This window comes from Cnephaeus nilssonii (genome assembly GCF_951640355.1).
Source record: "Cnephaeus nilssonii genome assembly, chromosome: 19".
In the NCBI taxonomy this organism is placed as follows: Eukaryota; Metazoa; Chordata; class Mammalia; order Chiroptera; family Vespertilionidae; genus Cnephaeus; species Cnephaeus nilssonii.
In genome coordinates this window covers 18,340,201-18,357,786 of record NC_137090.1, presented here as the reverse complement: position 1 = coordinate 18,357,786, position 17,586 = coordinate 18,340,201, and the positions used below count along the sequence as shown (strand labels likewise).

Genomic DNA, 17,586 nt, shown 5'->3' with positions numbered 1-17,586 from the left:
CCATTACCTGCCCTGGCTGGTATTGCTCGATTGGTTGAGCATCATCCCATGCATTGAGAGGTCACCAGATCAATTCCTGATCAATGTTCTCTCTCTCTCTCCCCCTTCCTCTCTATAATCAATAAAAACATATTTAAAAAAATAAATAAAAGGCCATTACCTGCAAAAAGTAAAATGTATTTGTGACATAGTTGACATTTCTCAGTGGTTCTTAGGACATGCCTTCAGTGGCATCTTTCTTTCAATTTTGCAAATTATCTATATATATATATAAAAGGCTAATATACAAAGTTTCTCCTTGGGAGTTCGACCAGTTCAATCACTTGCTATGTTGTGTGCTGACCACCAAGGGGCAGCATGGAACATGGCAGGCAATCAGGAGGTGGGTGCTGAGGAAGTGAAGGAAGGAGAAGGCAGGAAACCTGATTGGCCCTGATCACTGGCCAGGCCTAGGGACCCTACCTGAGCATGAATTTCGTGCACTGGGCCTCTAGTACTGTAATAACTTTTCAAAATGAAAAGTAACAAATTAAAGTGGTTTTATCGTTTCCTAAAAAAAAAAACACAAAGTATTTACGTGTATGTTGAATTGGGGGAATACCCTTACTGCTCAGAGAAGGTAAATAGAAATTTGTTACATTACTACCGAGTTGAAAGATTACCTTGCCCTAGCCAGTTTTCTTAATGGTTAGAGTGTCAGCCTGCAGACTGAAGGGTCTTGGATTCAATTCTGGTCTAGGCTCGATTCACAGCCCAGTGTGGGGGGAACCAGTTGATGTTTCTCTCTTTGAGTTCAAAGCCCTTAAAGGTCATCAATCACTTGTGATGGTTTTTTTTGCAGTTTTATAATTTTATTCAACAATCAGCAGTTAATTCTTATCCACATTAATAATGGTAGATTTTTTAAAGTGGTGACACGTATGTAGATGACCAATGCATAGAACTTATTTGGTGAATCTTCACCCTAATTACATTTTCTTAACAATGGTACCCAGATATGGTATGGCACATTCCTTATTCCTTTGGCCCAGTTTATCTGGAGTTCTCATCTCCTTCTTGGCAAATTTCCAGATTTGAATGCCTGAGGGGCACAATTCTTGAAACCCACCCCATGGACATACTTGTGAATGTTGATAGTATATTCTCTGGTCACTACAATGACAGAACGACCCTTCTCCCACCCTTCTTTGCGGGAGCCATTTTGCCATGCCCACACTGGAAAAGTATAAATACTTTTAACTTGAGTCTCAACCCAAATCCCCACCCTCTACCACTACGGCTTTTTCTATGGGGGAAAAGGCAGGCAAGGCTGTCAGAGTTTAGCAGTAGAGGCTTGACTCATCACTTTCCTAACTCATCCAAAAAGCACAAACAAGACTCCTTTTTAAATCATTTCATTTTCCTCAGACTTATGGATACTGTAGTTAACACTCCCACTACAACCACAACCACCTCAATCCATTTCCTATCCTGCTAATAGCATTAACTATTTCTTAGAGGAGTGGTTTTCAACCCAGACTATATGGAAGCAGCGCCCGGGGATTAAATTGTAAAGACGTTAATAGTTGGACCAACCCCTTACCAAATAAACATAAATCTGGGTAAACTTTGCAAAGTGCCAGGTGTAGCCTTAAAACCACTTTCAGCCTTGAAGGTTGGGAGGAATGAATGTCGCTGGAAACTCCCAGAGACTCATGATTAAATTTAAGTTTTTATTCCCTCTCCCTGGCCACTGAGACTAGAGGAGACTGGCTGAGGGCTTCTGGGAAATTTTACTCATTCCTTTGTGAAAACTCTTGAAAAATATTTTTCTGGCTAGTGCCATTATTACTTACCAAGAGGAGAAGCAGCCTAGAGCAAAGCCAGAACTCAGAAGCAGGCAGGAAAAGGTATCACCCATGTACCCTTACATCAAATGATGTCTGTAACCAGAACTACACCTCTAATTAGTCACATCATTTTGGTCCATTGGCAATGTAAGAGCTCCAAATTGGAAAACAATTCATAGGCATGGTCAAGTAACATAAATGGTGGAATTTAATCTTTATTTACAGGAGACTGCAAGATATGAAATTCCACATAGACATAAGAAACTCACTGAGAATGGAAGCTTCATACAATATGTACAGTTTGGAACTGTTCAAGTATAGATTTGTTGTAAAAAGTGCTACAATAACAAACCACATTTAAAAAGAGTTCTTAGTAGAGAAACAGTAAGACATACTTATACCAAACATAGTACACAACAAACAGCTTTATGTTTCAGTTGTACAGTCTAAAAGTTAAAGGTCCCAGAAGTGCCATCCTGAACTTGGAATGTATAACCTTCAGAGGTAGTTTCTGGCACAACATTTTGATCTTCCTCTTCCTGGAAACATTAAAAAAATAATTCCCATAAATATGGCATAATAAATAAGTAAATATTCCCATAAATATGGCTAATCTCTAAGTAGTAGCCTGCCTACAAGTCTGTATTTACTCTTAAGGTCTTCATCCGCATAGTTCACCTTTAACCCTGTACCACATTTGAAATAATGGAGGGAGGGTAGGTTGCTCAAACTTGCCCGTTTGTTAGTACCTGGGAGGGGAAGGTTCTGAATAGGTTAAGAAATGCTACTATGATAACAGAAAAAGATATTTCTTCTCTATCACTTTAATAGGCAAGGGAAAAACTGCTTATAAATAATGCCCAAAGTATGGATATGAGGTTGATTGACTTCTCTACTGATTCCTACACAAACTTTTCTCAAGATAATTCTAAGACTCCCAAGGCTATTCATTTGAAAGTAAATTGGTGATTTTTTAAAATCTCAAGTTAAAAAGATATCATGACAGGCCCGGCCAGTGTGGCTCAGTGGTTGTGTGTCAAGAGGTCACTGGTTCACTTCCTGATCAGGGTACATGCTGGGCTGGGAGCTCGATCCCCAGTAGGAGGTATGCAGAAGGCAGCTCATCAATGTTTCTATCTATCCCTCCCCCTTCTTCTCTAAAATCAATAAAAGTAATTTTAAAAAAGATATCATGCCAAACATTTGAAGAGCAAATATATACATTATATCTCACACTGATATTTTGCTATATTTAACAAGGATACAGGATTTATTGAAAAAGTATGAAAAAAAAGTCCATGGGCTTGACCTTAAATGTCCCTTTTCCAAGTTCTTAACGTTACCATGTTACTCACCTCTACAGAAAAATATTTCTCAATCAAGTTTAGTGAAGCTTTGTACACAGACTCATTTTCATGGTTTTGTAGAGCTTCAATTTTGTCCAAACCTCCACATTCTTCAATCATTATACTTAGTTTCTCAGTTTCACCTAGTTTCTCAGCAGCCTAAAAAATTCCAATCTATGTTTGAGTACTAATATCTTATCAGACAGAAATAAACACTTCCTTCAACAACCCTACAAGATAAAAACTATCTCCATTTTAGATTTTTTTAAAATTCAAGATGATCAGGTCTGTACTTGCTCTCAGCAACTACTTCTATAGCATTGAGCTACAAAGAGTTTTGCATAATTCTCAACCTTTTCTGTTCATCATCACCTGGGAAACTTTAAAAATGACACTATATCCAGACTCAATTGGTCTGTAATGGAAACAGGAAATTTGTTTTGTAAGAGCACCCCAGATAATCCCAAAGTGTACTCAAGGTGGAGAACCAGCCCAGCTGGTGTAGCTCAGTGGCTGAACATTGACCCATGAACCAGGAAGTCATGGTTCCCCTTTCTAGTCAGGACACATTCACAGGTTACAGGGTTGATCCCCAGTAGGGGGGGCGTGCAGAAGGCAACAAATGAATTGAGTCTCTCTCCTCATTGATGTTATCTCCCTCTCCCTTGTTCTCTCTGAAATCAATAAAAATATTATTTAAATAAATAAATAGCCGTAGCTGATTTGGCTCAGTGGATGGAGCATCCATCGGCCTGCAGATTGAGGGATCTTGGGCTCGATTCTAGTAAAGGGCATGTACCACACACAGTTGCAGGCTTGATCCCTGGCCCGGTCTGGGTGTGTGTGGGAGGCAACTAGTCGATGTGCCTCTTTCACACTAATGTTTCTCTGTCTCTCCCCCTCCCTTCCATTATCTAAAAATCAATGGAAAAATATCTTCAGGTGAGAATTAACAAAAAAATTAATTAAAATAAACAGTAAGCCAATTATCATCAAACCCAAATACAAATAATACCTTGTTAAAACTTACCTGAAAGATATTTGAAATGGCATCCAGAATAACCAGAATAATCTTGGTATCTTTCGCAGTTAAGAGGTTCATCAGTGGTTCTATTATGCCACAATGAACGAGGTATACAATTTGTTCAACTGTTCCACCACTTGTATAGTTGGTCACAGCCCATACAGCTTCCTTTTGTGTCTTAAAATCTGCCTAATAAACATAAGGAAACAAGTTTATTTCAGAATGGTTGTAAAAAGATTCTAAAAGTACTGTTTTAGAAAAAATGACTATTAAACCTTAAATGAAAGAGATTACTGGCCATTTTAGCAAAGGACTGTAAATAGAAGCCAACATTAGTACATTAAGAATCTTACCAAGCACAGCTTTACCAATTGCCTGTCCATAAACACAAAACAATCTTTTGATTAAGGCCTAAGACTCCATTACCTTCGAAAGAACAATAATGAGGAATGGGACTAATCCATGATTCACAACTTGCTGTATCTGGTCCTGGCGGCCAGCTGTGATGTTTGACATTGTCCATGTAGCTTCCTTCTGAATATTAGTTTTGGAGTTCATTAGCAGGCTGGGAAAGATAGCAAGTGCTCCCGCATCTATTACAACCTGCGTCTGTTCATCTGTCCCAGTGACAATATTTCCTATGGCTCTTAGTGCAGGAGTCTAAAATGGGGGGGGAAAAAGTTATGCTGACAGTTATCTTTTATTATTTCCAATATTGCTCAAAAACACTATACCCCAAAAGTTTTGACAATAGGCTTATCATGGCCTAAAATGGTAATGTCAACATTAGTATCAACTGATTATGTTCCTTATATTTTATGTTCTCATCTGGAAGTTAATAACTTACCACAATTGGCAATTCAGTAGCTCCTAAGAGCTTCACAAGTTGGGGCACAACTCCTGTTTTCACAACCATTTCAATCCGTTCATTTGGACCATCAGTAAGGTAGGAAATGGCCCAGCAGCTATCTGCTAATACTTCTGGATCATCATGATGCAGGAGACGAACTAAAGTAGGAAGAATCTGCTCAACAGCATCTAACGGGGGTACAGGATTCTTGTTGCGACAAAGGTTTGAAAGTGTCCAGGTCAGATTACGTAAGTAACCACACTGTGGGAAAAGAAAAATGCAATGAAAGGTCCTGTTTTCTGAGATGGTGGGAAAATTAGAATCCACAAGTGAATAACTTACTGCTAAAGATGACAGATCAGGAACTGCAAGAAGAGCCAACAGTGGGTCAACTGCACCATACTTGATAACCAAGTCTCGGAAAACTGAACCATCACCTGAAAAAAGGGCAAAGTTAATCTTATCGACTTATCTAGTATCATCAATGTTCAGTGAGTGACTCAGTGCACCAACGTCTTAACATAAAGACAATAAATACTCTCAGAAATTCCCTAACTTACTTAGATGTCACTTTCACACCTAATAAGCACTGGAAGAAAGCAAGTTCAAAACACAAAGGTCACTTACTTATACCAAGCATTTATCCCAACCTCAGCATGATTAGAGACATTCTGTCAAAAGAACTTAAAATGCCAAGTACCTGCAATGTTTCCTAGAGCCCATACGGCTTGTTCACTGATGTGAGCGTGGGGAGATGCCAACAGAGAAATGAATGCTGGGATAGCACCTCCATCTACTACAGCCTTTGTCTGTTCCGAAGTCCCAGAAGCAATGTTAGTGAGGGCCCAAGCAGATTCAAACTGGATGGGACTACAATCAGTTCTGCCCAAGAAGGACACAAATTTGGGGATCAAACCAGCCCGGATTATGTTGTCTATGGGTGGCTGTTTTTCCCTAGAAAGCAGTTTCCTAAGGGTAAACAAAAGTTGAAGGTGATTAACAAATGAAGTTTTGTAAAAAGCAATTAAACATGCAATTTAAAGATTTAGAACTTTAGACAATCTTTTACAGTGAAGCACTAAATGCTCAGATATCCTGGACTGTAAAAGGAGCTAAACAGATTGGTTGCAAGGTACTGCCATATGTGGTGTCTTTACTACCTTTTTTCCAAAATAAAAATATTACCAGTAATGTAGGTTACCCTCCTCTCTACATCCCTGCAGAAATCTACTTTAGATCTTGTCAGTTTTTTTTGTTTTTTTTGAAAATATATTTTATTGATTTTTTACAGAGAGGAAGAGAGAGGGATAGAGAGTTAGAAACATCGATGAGAGAGAGAGACATCGATCAGCTGCCTCCTGCACAACCCCCACTGGGGATGTGCCCGCAACCAAGGTAAATGCCCTTGACCGGAATCGAACCTGGGACCTTTCAGTCCGCAGGCCGACGCTCTATCCACTGAGCCAAACCGGTTTCGGCTTGTCAGTTTTTTTAAATCTGACTCTCATTGTTCATTTAATTTGTATTTCTCTGGCCAAGTAAGGTTAAACATCTTTTCCATGCTTGTCATTCAGATTTCTGCATTGTCAAACTTCAGAAATTATTAATCCTTTCTGTGATAGATGTCACAAATATCTGTGTATGAGATGAGTCTAAATATACGTATTTTCTAAATGGATGTGCTAATCAAAAATTTTGTAATTTCCTTGAAAAGTACACCAAAAGTTGCCCTAGCTGGTTTGGCTTAGTGGATAGTGTCAGCTTGCCTACAGACTGAAGGGTCCCAGGTTCAATTCCGGTCAAGGGCATATGCCCGGGTTGCGGGCTCGATCCCCAGTTGGGGGCATGCAAGAGGCAGCAGATCAATGATTCTCTCTCATCATAGATGTTTCTCTCTCTCTCTTCCTCTCCCTTCCTCTCTGAAATCAATGAAAAATATATTTTTAAATTTAAGTTCTTTATTGTTTAAAGTATTACATATCTTCTTTTTCCCCCATTGACCTCTCCCCGGCCGCTCCCACCCTCCAGCACATGACCTCACCCCTCTACTGTCTGTCCATTGGTTATGCTTATATGCATGCTAAACCATTCATCACCCACACCATCTATCTTTTTCCCACCAAAAAAAACCCCATAATCTAAAAAAGCTAATTTCTAGGGTTACCCATGCTACAACAGACAACGCTTACCTTGCAGCCTGAGTAGCTTGGAGCTGGCTTTCCAAATTGTTGCTATTTATGCCTTTGACAATGTCCTCAACAGACCAATTTACAGTGCCCTACAAAAGTAGTGGAATTTTGCAAATTATCATTTTTTAGATTAAATAAAAATCCCGTATTTGCCATTTTTTGGTTTATAATCAGTTACTAAAGGTTTATTAGCCCTACATTTAAGTTTGCCTGTTAATTAAATATCAATTATGTAGAACAGTCTCAAACAAGTACAAAAAATAGAGAATTCAAAAAAAAAAAAAGGGTAGAAATAGGCCAGAAAGTGGTTCTGGACACACTTTCAGTTGGTACTGGAAGGAGCCAGGTTAAGTTACTGAGCTGGCAGCTATAAATACAGGAAAACTTAAGAGATCTCGGAGCTAAAGACCTTGCAATCAACTTATGGAGAATGGGTAGGAAAGAACTGATTCAGAGCAGGGAAAAAAAAATCTTCAGATTTTATAGTTACAACTGTAACACTAGCAATGTTTTTAAATACTGAAGTCCCGCCCTAGCCGGTTTGGCTCAGTGGATAGAGCATAGTCCTGCGAACTAAAGGTCCCAGGTTCGATTCCAGTCGGGGGCACAGGCCCAGGTTGTGGGCTCGATCCCCAGTCAGGGACTTGCAGGAGCCAGCCAATCCATGATTCTCTCTCATCATGGATGTTTCTATCTCTCTCTCCCTCTTCCTTCCTCTCTGAAATCAATAAAAATATATTAAAAAAATAAAAATAAATAAATAAAATATTGAAGTCCCATACTGGTTTTCTGGCTTTACCATAATTCATAAGCTAAAATATATTTACCTGGTTGTTGCGGTTTTCCTGCAGTGGAGAAGTAGCATCATCAGGAAATGAGCTCACATTTCTCCTCTTCAGCATCTGGTCATCCTTCTTAGCTTTCCTCAGCTCCACATTAACTTCTATTCGGCGCCGCCTCATTTCCTTGGAAAAAGATAACATGTCATTTCACCCATCATTCCAGGTTTTGCTGCAAAATGAGGGCTTTCTTCTTTCCAAATTCCCTCATAGTTTTGATCCCTTCCCAATTATTTCCCCATTTAAAAAAAAAAAATACCACGTGAGAGCAACAGAAGGTACTCACTGTACTGTCTTTCCCCTTGTTCTTGAATCTGTTAAGGCGGGCAGCTGGCGAATTAGCATTCTCGTTGGTGGACATGGTTATGAGACAAAGGGAGAAGCTCTAAGATGGGGGAGAGAAAAAAATTTTCCTTTTTTTTATCATTTTGCTTTGTCAGTCAGAAGAGTGTTGATAGCTATTTCACATTCTTTTTTCATACCAATTCTTGGAAATCTTGTGTGTTCTGTAAGCTTACAGCACAGCTCAAAGTTCGGGCTTGCCACAAACATTTGGTAACTCCCCTACGGGACAGGGCAGCTCTGGACTCTGCTACATACAACTGAAGACCAAGTAGGAAAACGGCGCTTATCCTTAAAATCTATGTCCGAGGCGCAAGCTATTCAGAGCCTCTGGTCTGTTAATGGCCAACATAGGCACATTCTTCACATTTAAAAATGAAAGAAACATTGGGTTCATTATTGGTTGTCTCCCATTAACTCTTTTGTCAACCCTGAAATTTTGCGACGCAGTTCTGCCGTCTTCCACATCCCGATAACATTTTGATTTCTAGGAATTTCGAGTGAATGCCCTTAATTAGGCCCATATTAGCTGACATCATCCAGACGCGGATCCTTGTGAGCGATCTCCACAGGATGACAAAATTTACTTCAATCTTTTCAACCTATTTTGATCCCATTACGTTAGTTCCCAAAACTGACACAGCCACCCCAAAGCCTGCGTTTTAAGAGAGAGTTCCAATGGCCACCTCCACCTCCAGTCCCTTCCCCTGCGCCCCCCTACACCCCCACCCCACACACACACCCCGGAATATGCAGCGGCGCCCGGCTCCCCGCTTCGGGGCTTTGGCCCTTAGGCCTCGCTCTGACTCGGCGAGTCGCGAACCGCCAAGGCTCCCGCTGAGGTCCTCAGGGCCTCGGCGGCCCAAAGCCCGAGGACTCGCCTCGCAGTAACAGCCTCCTCGTCAACGAACGACGCCCAGGAGGCCTGGTCATCGAAGGAGGCCAAAGCCAGGCCAGGCGTGGACCCGGGGCCTCCCCTCCCGCCACCCGCAAGCAGAGCGCGGCCTGGGGTCCAGCCGGTACCTCTCCGGCGGGGCCGGGGCCCGAGTTCTTACCCACACAGCCGGCTCGGGCTTTCACAGGAGACCGTGAGCGGAGGACGGGCTGCGGTTCGGTTGCTCTGAGAACGTCTACCTCGGGTCAGCCCTAAGACGGTGTGGCTCGCGCAGCCGGCCGGCGCGATTTAAATTTCCCGGCGGCTCCGCATCCTGATTGGCTGGTTCGAGCCTATGATGAGCGTCTATTGGTGGGTTTGAAAAACACGTTGCCGGGGGGGGGGGGGGGGGAGTCATCGGGCCCAGCCGCAGAGAGAAGAGCATCGCGAGATGAGGGAGCGTGCAGGCGATCCCAGAATACCTAGCAGCTGGGAGTGTAAAGACTCCAAACCCGGGCAAGGAGCGCCTGCGGGGCAGCTTCTCAGCGCGGTCTGGGCCTGAGACCCCGACCTTTGGCAAAAGAATTGAGGATTCTTGTTTATCATTTTCTTTAAACTTATTGATATAGAAATATATGGCAATGCACATTTCACCGGAGGAACTTGGCAGGGGTTTCTGGCCATTCTGGAGAGGAGGCAGATATGTGTGGCATGTTTCTTTTTAACTTGCATCATACTGTTCTAGGCACCTCTCACCGACACCAAATTGGATCCAGCAATATAGTAAAAAGATCATACACCATGACTAAGTGGGGTTTAGTCCAGGGATGCCAGACTGGTACAATATTCGCAAATCAATACACGTGATACATCACATAAACAAACTGAAAGGCAAAAAATCACAGGATCATATCCATAGACCCAGAAAAAGCATTCGACAAAATCCAGCACCCCTTTTTGATAAAAAGTCTCAACAAAGTGGGAATAGGGAGATCATACCTCGACATAATAAGGACTATATGTGACAAAGCTACAGCCAACATCATACTGAATGGGCAAAAACTAAAGCCATTCCCCCTGACATAACTGGTTTGGCTCAGTGGATAGAGCATCCGCCTATGGACCGAAGGGTCCCAGGTTTGAGTCTGATCAAGGGCATGTACCTTGGTTGCGGGCACTTCCCCAGTAGGAGCAGGAGGCAGCTGATCGATGTTGCTCTCTCATCGATGTTTCTAACTCTCTTCCTCTCTGTAAGAAATCAATAAAATATTTTTTAAAAAACAAACAAAAACATTTCCCACAGGAACAAGATAAGGATTCCGCTTTCACCACTCTAATTCAACATAGTACTGGAAATCCTAGCCACAGTGATCAGACAAGAAGAAATAAAAGGCATCCAAGAAGTAAAACTCTCATTATTCGCAGATGACATGATATTGTACATAGAAAGCCCTAAAGACTCCATCAAAAACTACTAGATTTAATAAATAAATTCAGCAATGTCACAGGATACAAAACCAACAACCAAAAAGCTATGGCTTTTTTATACACCAATAATGAATTCTCAGAAAGACAAACTAAACAATCCCATTAATCACTGCAACAAAAAAATTAATGTAATTAGGAATAAACTTAACCAAGGAGGTAAAAAACTTATACTTGGAAAACTACAGGACGTTGAAAAAAAGAGATAGAAGAAGATATAAACAAGTGGGAGAATTTACCATGTTCATGGATTGGTAGAATCAACATCATTAAAATGTCCATACTACCCAAGGCAATCTACAGAGTCAATGCAATCCCTATTAAAATACCAACAGCATATTTCACAGATCTAGAACAAATACTCCAAAAATTTATACGGTACCATAAAAGACCCCGAATTGCCGCAGCAATCTTGAGAAAGAAGTACAAAGTTGAAGGAATCACAATACCAAATATCAAGTTATACTACAAAGCCACCATAACCAAAACAGCCTGGTACTGGCACAACAACAGGCACATAGATCAATGAAACAAAACTGAGACCCCAGAAATTGAACTAAGCCTTTATGCTCAATTAATATTTGACAAAGGCGGAAAGAGCATACAGTGGAGTCAAGACAGTCTCTTCAATAAATGGTTTTGGGAAAATTGGACAGATACATGCAAAAAAAAATGAAACTAGACCACCATACACAAGAATAAACTCAAAATGGATAAAGACTTAAATGTAAGTCATGAAACCATAAAACTACTAGAAGAAACCACAGGCAGCAAAATCTCAGACATCTCTTGTAGCAATATGTTTACAGATGCATCTAGGGCAAAGGAAACTAAGGAGAAAATAAATAGGACTACATCAAAATAAAAAGCTTCTGCAGAGCAAAAGAAACCATCAACAAAACAACAAGGGAAGCCCACTGTATGGGAGAACATATTTGGCAATGATACATGTGATAAAGGGTTAATATCCAAAATATATAAGGAGCTCACACAACTTAACAAAAGGAAGACAAGTAATCCAATTAAAAATGGGCAAAGGACCTAAATAGACACTTCTCCAAAGTGGACATACAGATGGCCAAGAAATGTATGAAAAAATGCTCAAAGTCACTGATCATCAGAGAGATGCAAATTAAAATGACAATGAGGTAACACCTCACACCTGTCAGAATGGCTACCATCAACAAATGACAAGTGCTGGCGAGGATGTGGAGAAAAGGGAACCCTAGTACACTGCTGGTGGGAATGCAGACTGGTGCAGCCATATGGAAAACAGTATGGAGTTTCCGCAAAAAGTTAAATATGGGACTGTTATTTGACCCAGTGATCCCACTTCTAGGAATATGTCCTAAGAAACCGGAAACACCAATCAGAACGAATGTATGAAAAGTGCTCCAAACTTGTGAACTGAAAGAAAAGCGCTGGGCCCTTTGCCTTTCAAGGATATTGTGGTACGTCAAAAGGCAGAGTTTGTGGTGAATGAGAGCAGCTAAATTGAGGTTAGACTGTTTTTGTAACTTGGAATAAAATAAAAATAAAAAGAATGTATGTAGCCCTATGTTCATAGCAGCACAATTTACAATAGCTAAGATCTGAAAACAGCTCAAGTGCCCCTCAGTAGATGAGTGGATAAAATAGCTGTGGTACATTTACACCATGGAATATTATGCAGCTGTAAAAAAGAAGTATCTTTTATCCTTTGAGACAGCATGGAGGGACCTGGAGAGTATTATGCTAAGCAAAATAAACTAGTCAGAGAAAAACAAGTATCACATGATCTCATTCATATATGGAATCTAATGAACAAAATAAACTGTTGAACAAATAGGTCCAGAGACAGAAGCATGGAACAGACTGTCGAATCTCAGAGGGAAGGTGGGGATGACTGGGTGGGCGGGAAGAAATCAACCAAAGAATCTGTATGCATATATGCAGAATCCATGGACACAGACAATATGGTTGTAGAGGGCTGAGGTGTGTGTGGGGGGGGGGGGAGGCGGGGGGAATAAGGAGCCAATGGGAGAAAAAAGGGGACATATGTAATACTTTCACCAGTAAAGATTAACAACAACAAAAGTGTACTCAAGGGGGGAGACTTAATTAATTCTTATAGCATTATCAAGGACATTCTTAAGTGAAGTTGACTTCCCCTCCCCCCACACACACACTTCCAGGGCATGAAGGTGAAAATACCATTTGGTGCCACTGTCTTAATTCACTAAGGTGACAGTGTTACCCATCACTTCTGCACCATCAGTGCTGGATGAATTCGTTAATTATTATTCACTAATACTGTCTTAGTTTCCATGAAAAGCATTTCCTGGATGGCTCATGACGCACAGATAAAACCGTGACACACAGACAAGATTTAAACTCACCAAAACTTTAAATAGCGTTTAACTCTGAATGGTAGGATTACAGTCATTTTTCTTTTTTTTTTTTCCGTTTGGCTTTACCCATGTTTTATAGTTTTACAATGAACAGGTATGATGGGTCCAAGAAAACAATGGAATTGTGCTGCTCTGTAGTTTGGTGGTAATTTTGACGTGGTTGTGGGAGGATGCCAGTACCCCATTTACCTACCCTGCCGTCATAACTAGAAACCTCTCCATTTTCCCTTTCATCCGGAAGGAAAGAGGAGAAAAATAAATGTAGGTAAGCGGGGTAGAAGGGCGGATTTAAAGGAAAGCCTGATTGCCTTGGGATCCCGCAACAGTCCTCGGCACACAGTAGTTTATTAAGTGAATGTCCCTTGAAGAAATGCAGGAAAGAACGGGAAGGAAGGGCCTGCGAGGGGTGGGAAGGCTGAAGGGGGGCGCGGGGGGCAGAGAAAGGTCCGGGGAACTCTGTCAAATGCAGGCGCCAGGTCCTGCCCAAGGACACAGAATTAAAGTGGGGGGAGCACAGCCAGTGGAATTTTGCTTAAAGTTCCCCAAGTGCGAGTAATGTGCACCCACGGAAAAGAACCTCCCCCCCCAAAAAAAAAACCCAGCGGACAGGGAGAAACCGGGGCGTGGAGAGCCACGCGCAGGCGCCCAGGATTGGCCCGAAGTCTAGGCCAAGGGTGCACAAGGGCGCAGGCGCGCGCGCTGCCGCCGTTGGGGCGGCTTCTAAAACTCACCGCCCGACGCAGGGCCGCGGAGCGCAGGGGCGGGGCGTGATGATGGCATCGCGTAAGAGGGCGTTGTGAGAGAGCTGCTCGTGTGGTGACCCAGTGGCCTAATGGATAAGGCATCAGCCTCCGGAGCTGGGGATTGTGGGTTCGAGTCCCATCTGGGTCGTGCAGAGCTTTCTTTTGGTGGAAGGAAAAAAGGCGATGATATACTGAAATCAGTAAAAATAGACTCTGAAATGTGGTTATTTCAGTCTCTGCAGCGACCTCGGGGAGGATTGTCTTGACAAATTAGGAAACGCATCTCCGTGTTTTAAAAACATTGCAATTGAGGTTTTGTAAGTGAAAGCCAAGGAGTGATCCAAAAGTGGGGTTTTCCATCTTTTTTACAAGACAGATGGCTCCATTCCTTTTTCTGTCTGCCTTTTCAAGGTGAGCTTCACCATGGACAGCCACACATGCAAAACTTTCTCCTCATCCTTGTCCCAAGGGGTATGTGAGCAGATCCAACTGTGCTGGCTCCAAACATTTATTTCAAGTGCTAAGTTGAGTTCATAGAAAAGCAATTGTGCTGTTACAACACACAAATATAATAGGCATAATTTATGGTTCCTGTCTCTAAACTATTATGAACAATAAATTGCAGTTAAAACGTATGGCTTTTGGGGTTGGGGGTGGTCTCTGTGTCTATGTTTTATTTGCAAATTTGTGTGATGAAAGAAAATCAGAATTTAAGCTTTCCAGGCCTGGTCAGTTGACTAGCTTGAAAAAGTTTAAACTCTTCTTGCAGAACTTGTACAGGAAGAATATCACTGAGTAAACTCCTACTCTTGAAAAACTACTATACACTAAATGCAATGTAGTGTCCTGAATTTGAGCCTGAAACAGAAAAAAGGCACTAATGGAAAAACCAGTGGAATCAGAACACAGTCTGCAGTTGGGTTACCAGTAATGTACTAGTGTTGCTGTCTTAGTTGTGACAAATGTGCATGGTACATTTCGGCCGTTTGCTGTTTTCTTTCAGTTGTACTTACTTCCTTTGTAATGTTGACTGGAGTCAAGGTGACCCCCATGCCAAGTCTGAGAACACCAGTCTCCACTTGGCCCACAGGGACAGTAGCAATACCACCAATTTTGCAGACATCCTGGAGGGGCAGACACAAGGTCTTATCCAGTTGGATGAGTTGCTGGCAGCAGGATGCAATCAGAGTTTCAAGCAACGTGGTTCTGCTGGCATTTGACATCTTGACAGGTGACTCTCCATGCCTTGAACCAAGGCATGTTAGCACTTGACTCCAGCATGTTGTCACCATCCCAACCAGAAACTGGCATAAATGTCACTGTGTCAGGGTAGCCCATTTTCTTTATGTGGGTGCTGACTTCCTTAACATTTTTCTCATATCTCTAATGGCTGTAGGGCAGCTCAGTGGAATCCATTTTGTTAACACCAAAGGGAAGAGTAGGTCCAAGATGCTTTCAAACATAATTCGGGGGATGCTCAAGGTAAGGGGGGATCCTTGCTGAGTCTAGGGCCCAATCCTGGGAAGCCCAACATCACTAAGGGACCAGGCGGGCACGTGAGGAGACAAACCATGGCAGAACCCCAAAATGTTGGAATTCACGCTATAGTATATAGGCTAGTGTTTGTCCCCAGTAGCAATTAATGACTACAGTCCCAATTATATGGAGAAACTCATTTTCCCCACAGAAAGGTATATTATACCTATAATCAAAGATAGAATCCTTAATAAATGAAAGAATATAGCAAAATTCAGATATTTAAAGTTTTTGCATACATTTCTCCTTTCCATTTTGACTGACCCAGATAAATATCATGTGTTTACTAGGATCGTGCTTTATTTTTAATTGTAGGCTATTCTACTTATCAGTTAAAAAAATGACTATCAACGTGTAATATACGCGTAGAAAAGTCACATTTCATGTGTGCAGTTCAATTATGTTCACGAACTCAACACACTTGTAGAGCCGGCACCCAGATCAAGAAATGGGGCATTAATCACTGCAGGAGCCCCCCTTGAGTTCCCTCCAATCACTACCTCCTCCCAGGGTGACCAGGAGCTTTATTTCTTTTTCTTTTTAATATGTTTTATTGATTTTTTTTACAGAGTGGAAGGAAGAGGGCTAGAGAGTTAGAAACATTGATGAGAGAGAAACATCAATCAGCTGCCTCCTGCACACCCCCTACTGGGGACGTGCCCACAACCAAGGTACATGCCTTGACTGGAATCGAACCCAGGACCCTTCAGTCTGCAGGCCGACGCTCTATCCACTGAGCCAAACCAGTTAGGGCCAGGAGCTTTATTTCTAACAGCTTTGTTTAATTTTGCTTGTTTTTATACTAGATCCCTTTGGAATTTTAATTTTTAAATCTTGGATACATACAAATATTTATTAGTAGTGTATTAGTTCAAATTTTCAAAACTCATTTTAGAATTTCAGAGAATACACCAGAATAAATATTAAAATACAATCCGATACTGTTGACATTCAGAATTGTCAAACTTTACACTTTACCGGGTTGCAGTATTAAACATACAATAAAGTTGCCATTTTTCTCCACTCCTCGTGGAAATCCCATAAAAGCAACCAGGGGGATGAGAAGCAGAACCACAAACACCATCAATGAAACCAGGAGATATCTGAAACTCCTCAAATAAAAGGGGAAAGCTACTAAAAGCAATGAGGAACAATGGAGGGAGAAGATGCTCTAGCCTCGGGTCTTAGGAAAGGCCAGCAGAGGGCGCTTCTCCAAAGGGAAGGTCAGACTCCTAGAGGTAACAATAATCCCTAGTTTGCAAGGACCAGACTGCGTGTGGACAGCGCCTGCCCCTCACAGGGACAGACCCGTGTTCTGGGTGTGGATTTGCTCTCCTTGCTTGCAGGGCTTCTGCCAGCATCACCACTCCTGGGTTGAGACATTGCCAGTTTGCACCTGGAGAGTGGCCCCTCCCACTATGTCCTTAATGATTCACTGGGAGAATGGTTTGCTTTCCTTACCAGTGATCCGGGACTCAGTAGTTGCAAAGGTCCTAGAGCCCAAGGGAGAAATATTTAAACTGGGACACACACTGTCATGGTTCCATTCATGGGAAGCTGAGGCTGCCCGTTGACCATGGGACTCTTCATGGTGCTGAATCAATAGACAGGGGTCATTGTTTATATCACCCCAAAATCTATATGTTGAAGACCCAACCCAAATCTTTTCTTTAAGATATATTTTTATTGATTTCAGAGAGGGAGGGAGAAGGAGAGATTGAAACATCAATGATGAGAGAGAATCATTGATTGGCTGCCCCCTTGCACCGCCCCCCGCCCCCAATCGAACCTAGGACCCTTTGGTCTGCAGGCCAACACTCTATCCACTGAGCCAAGCCGGCTAGAGCAGCAGGCCTCAATATCTTACTGCTACAGGCTGAGGACTTCAGTTCCTTGCTATGTGGGCCTCCCGTAGGCTGTAGGCTGCTTGAGTGTCTGCCCCCAACATGGCAGCTGGCTTTCCCCAGAGCAAATGATTTAAAAGGAAGAAAGAAGGCATGCCCAAGATGAGAGTTCAGTCTATTTGTAATCTCATTTTTGGGAATACATATCACTTCTCCCATATGCTGTTTGCCAGATTAGTCCTGCTACAATGTGGGTGGAGACACTGGGGGTGTGAATATCAGGGAGTGAGGATCA

General features: G+C 42.0%; 1 protein-coding gene across 1 annotated transcript; it reads right to left on the bottom strand.

The window, feature by feature from the left end:
• Positions 1 to 359: 359 nt before the first annotated feature.
• KPNA2 (karyopherin subunit alpha 2) lies at positions 360 to 9,593 on the bottom strand. Its single transcript, XM_079798560.1, has 11 exons — positions 9,475 to 9,593; positions 8,364 to 8,462; positions 8,066 to 8,203; positions 7,239 to 7,327; positions 5,750 to 6,018; positions 5,392 to 5,486; positions 5,047 to 5,310; positions 4,626 to 4,859; positions 4,206 to 4,388; positions 3,185 to 3,334; positions 360 to 2,368 (listed from the first exon to the last, which is right to left on the bottom strand). The coding sequence occupies exons 2-11, from the start codon at positions 8,436 to 8,438 to the stop codon at positions 2,276 to 2,278; spliced, it is 1,590 nt and encodes a 529-aa protein (XP_079654686.1). The 5' UTR covers positions 8,439 to 8,462; positions 9,475 to 9,593; the 3' UTR covers positions 360 to 2,275.
• Positions 9,594 to 17,586: the final 7,993 nt, after the last annotated feature.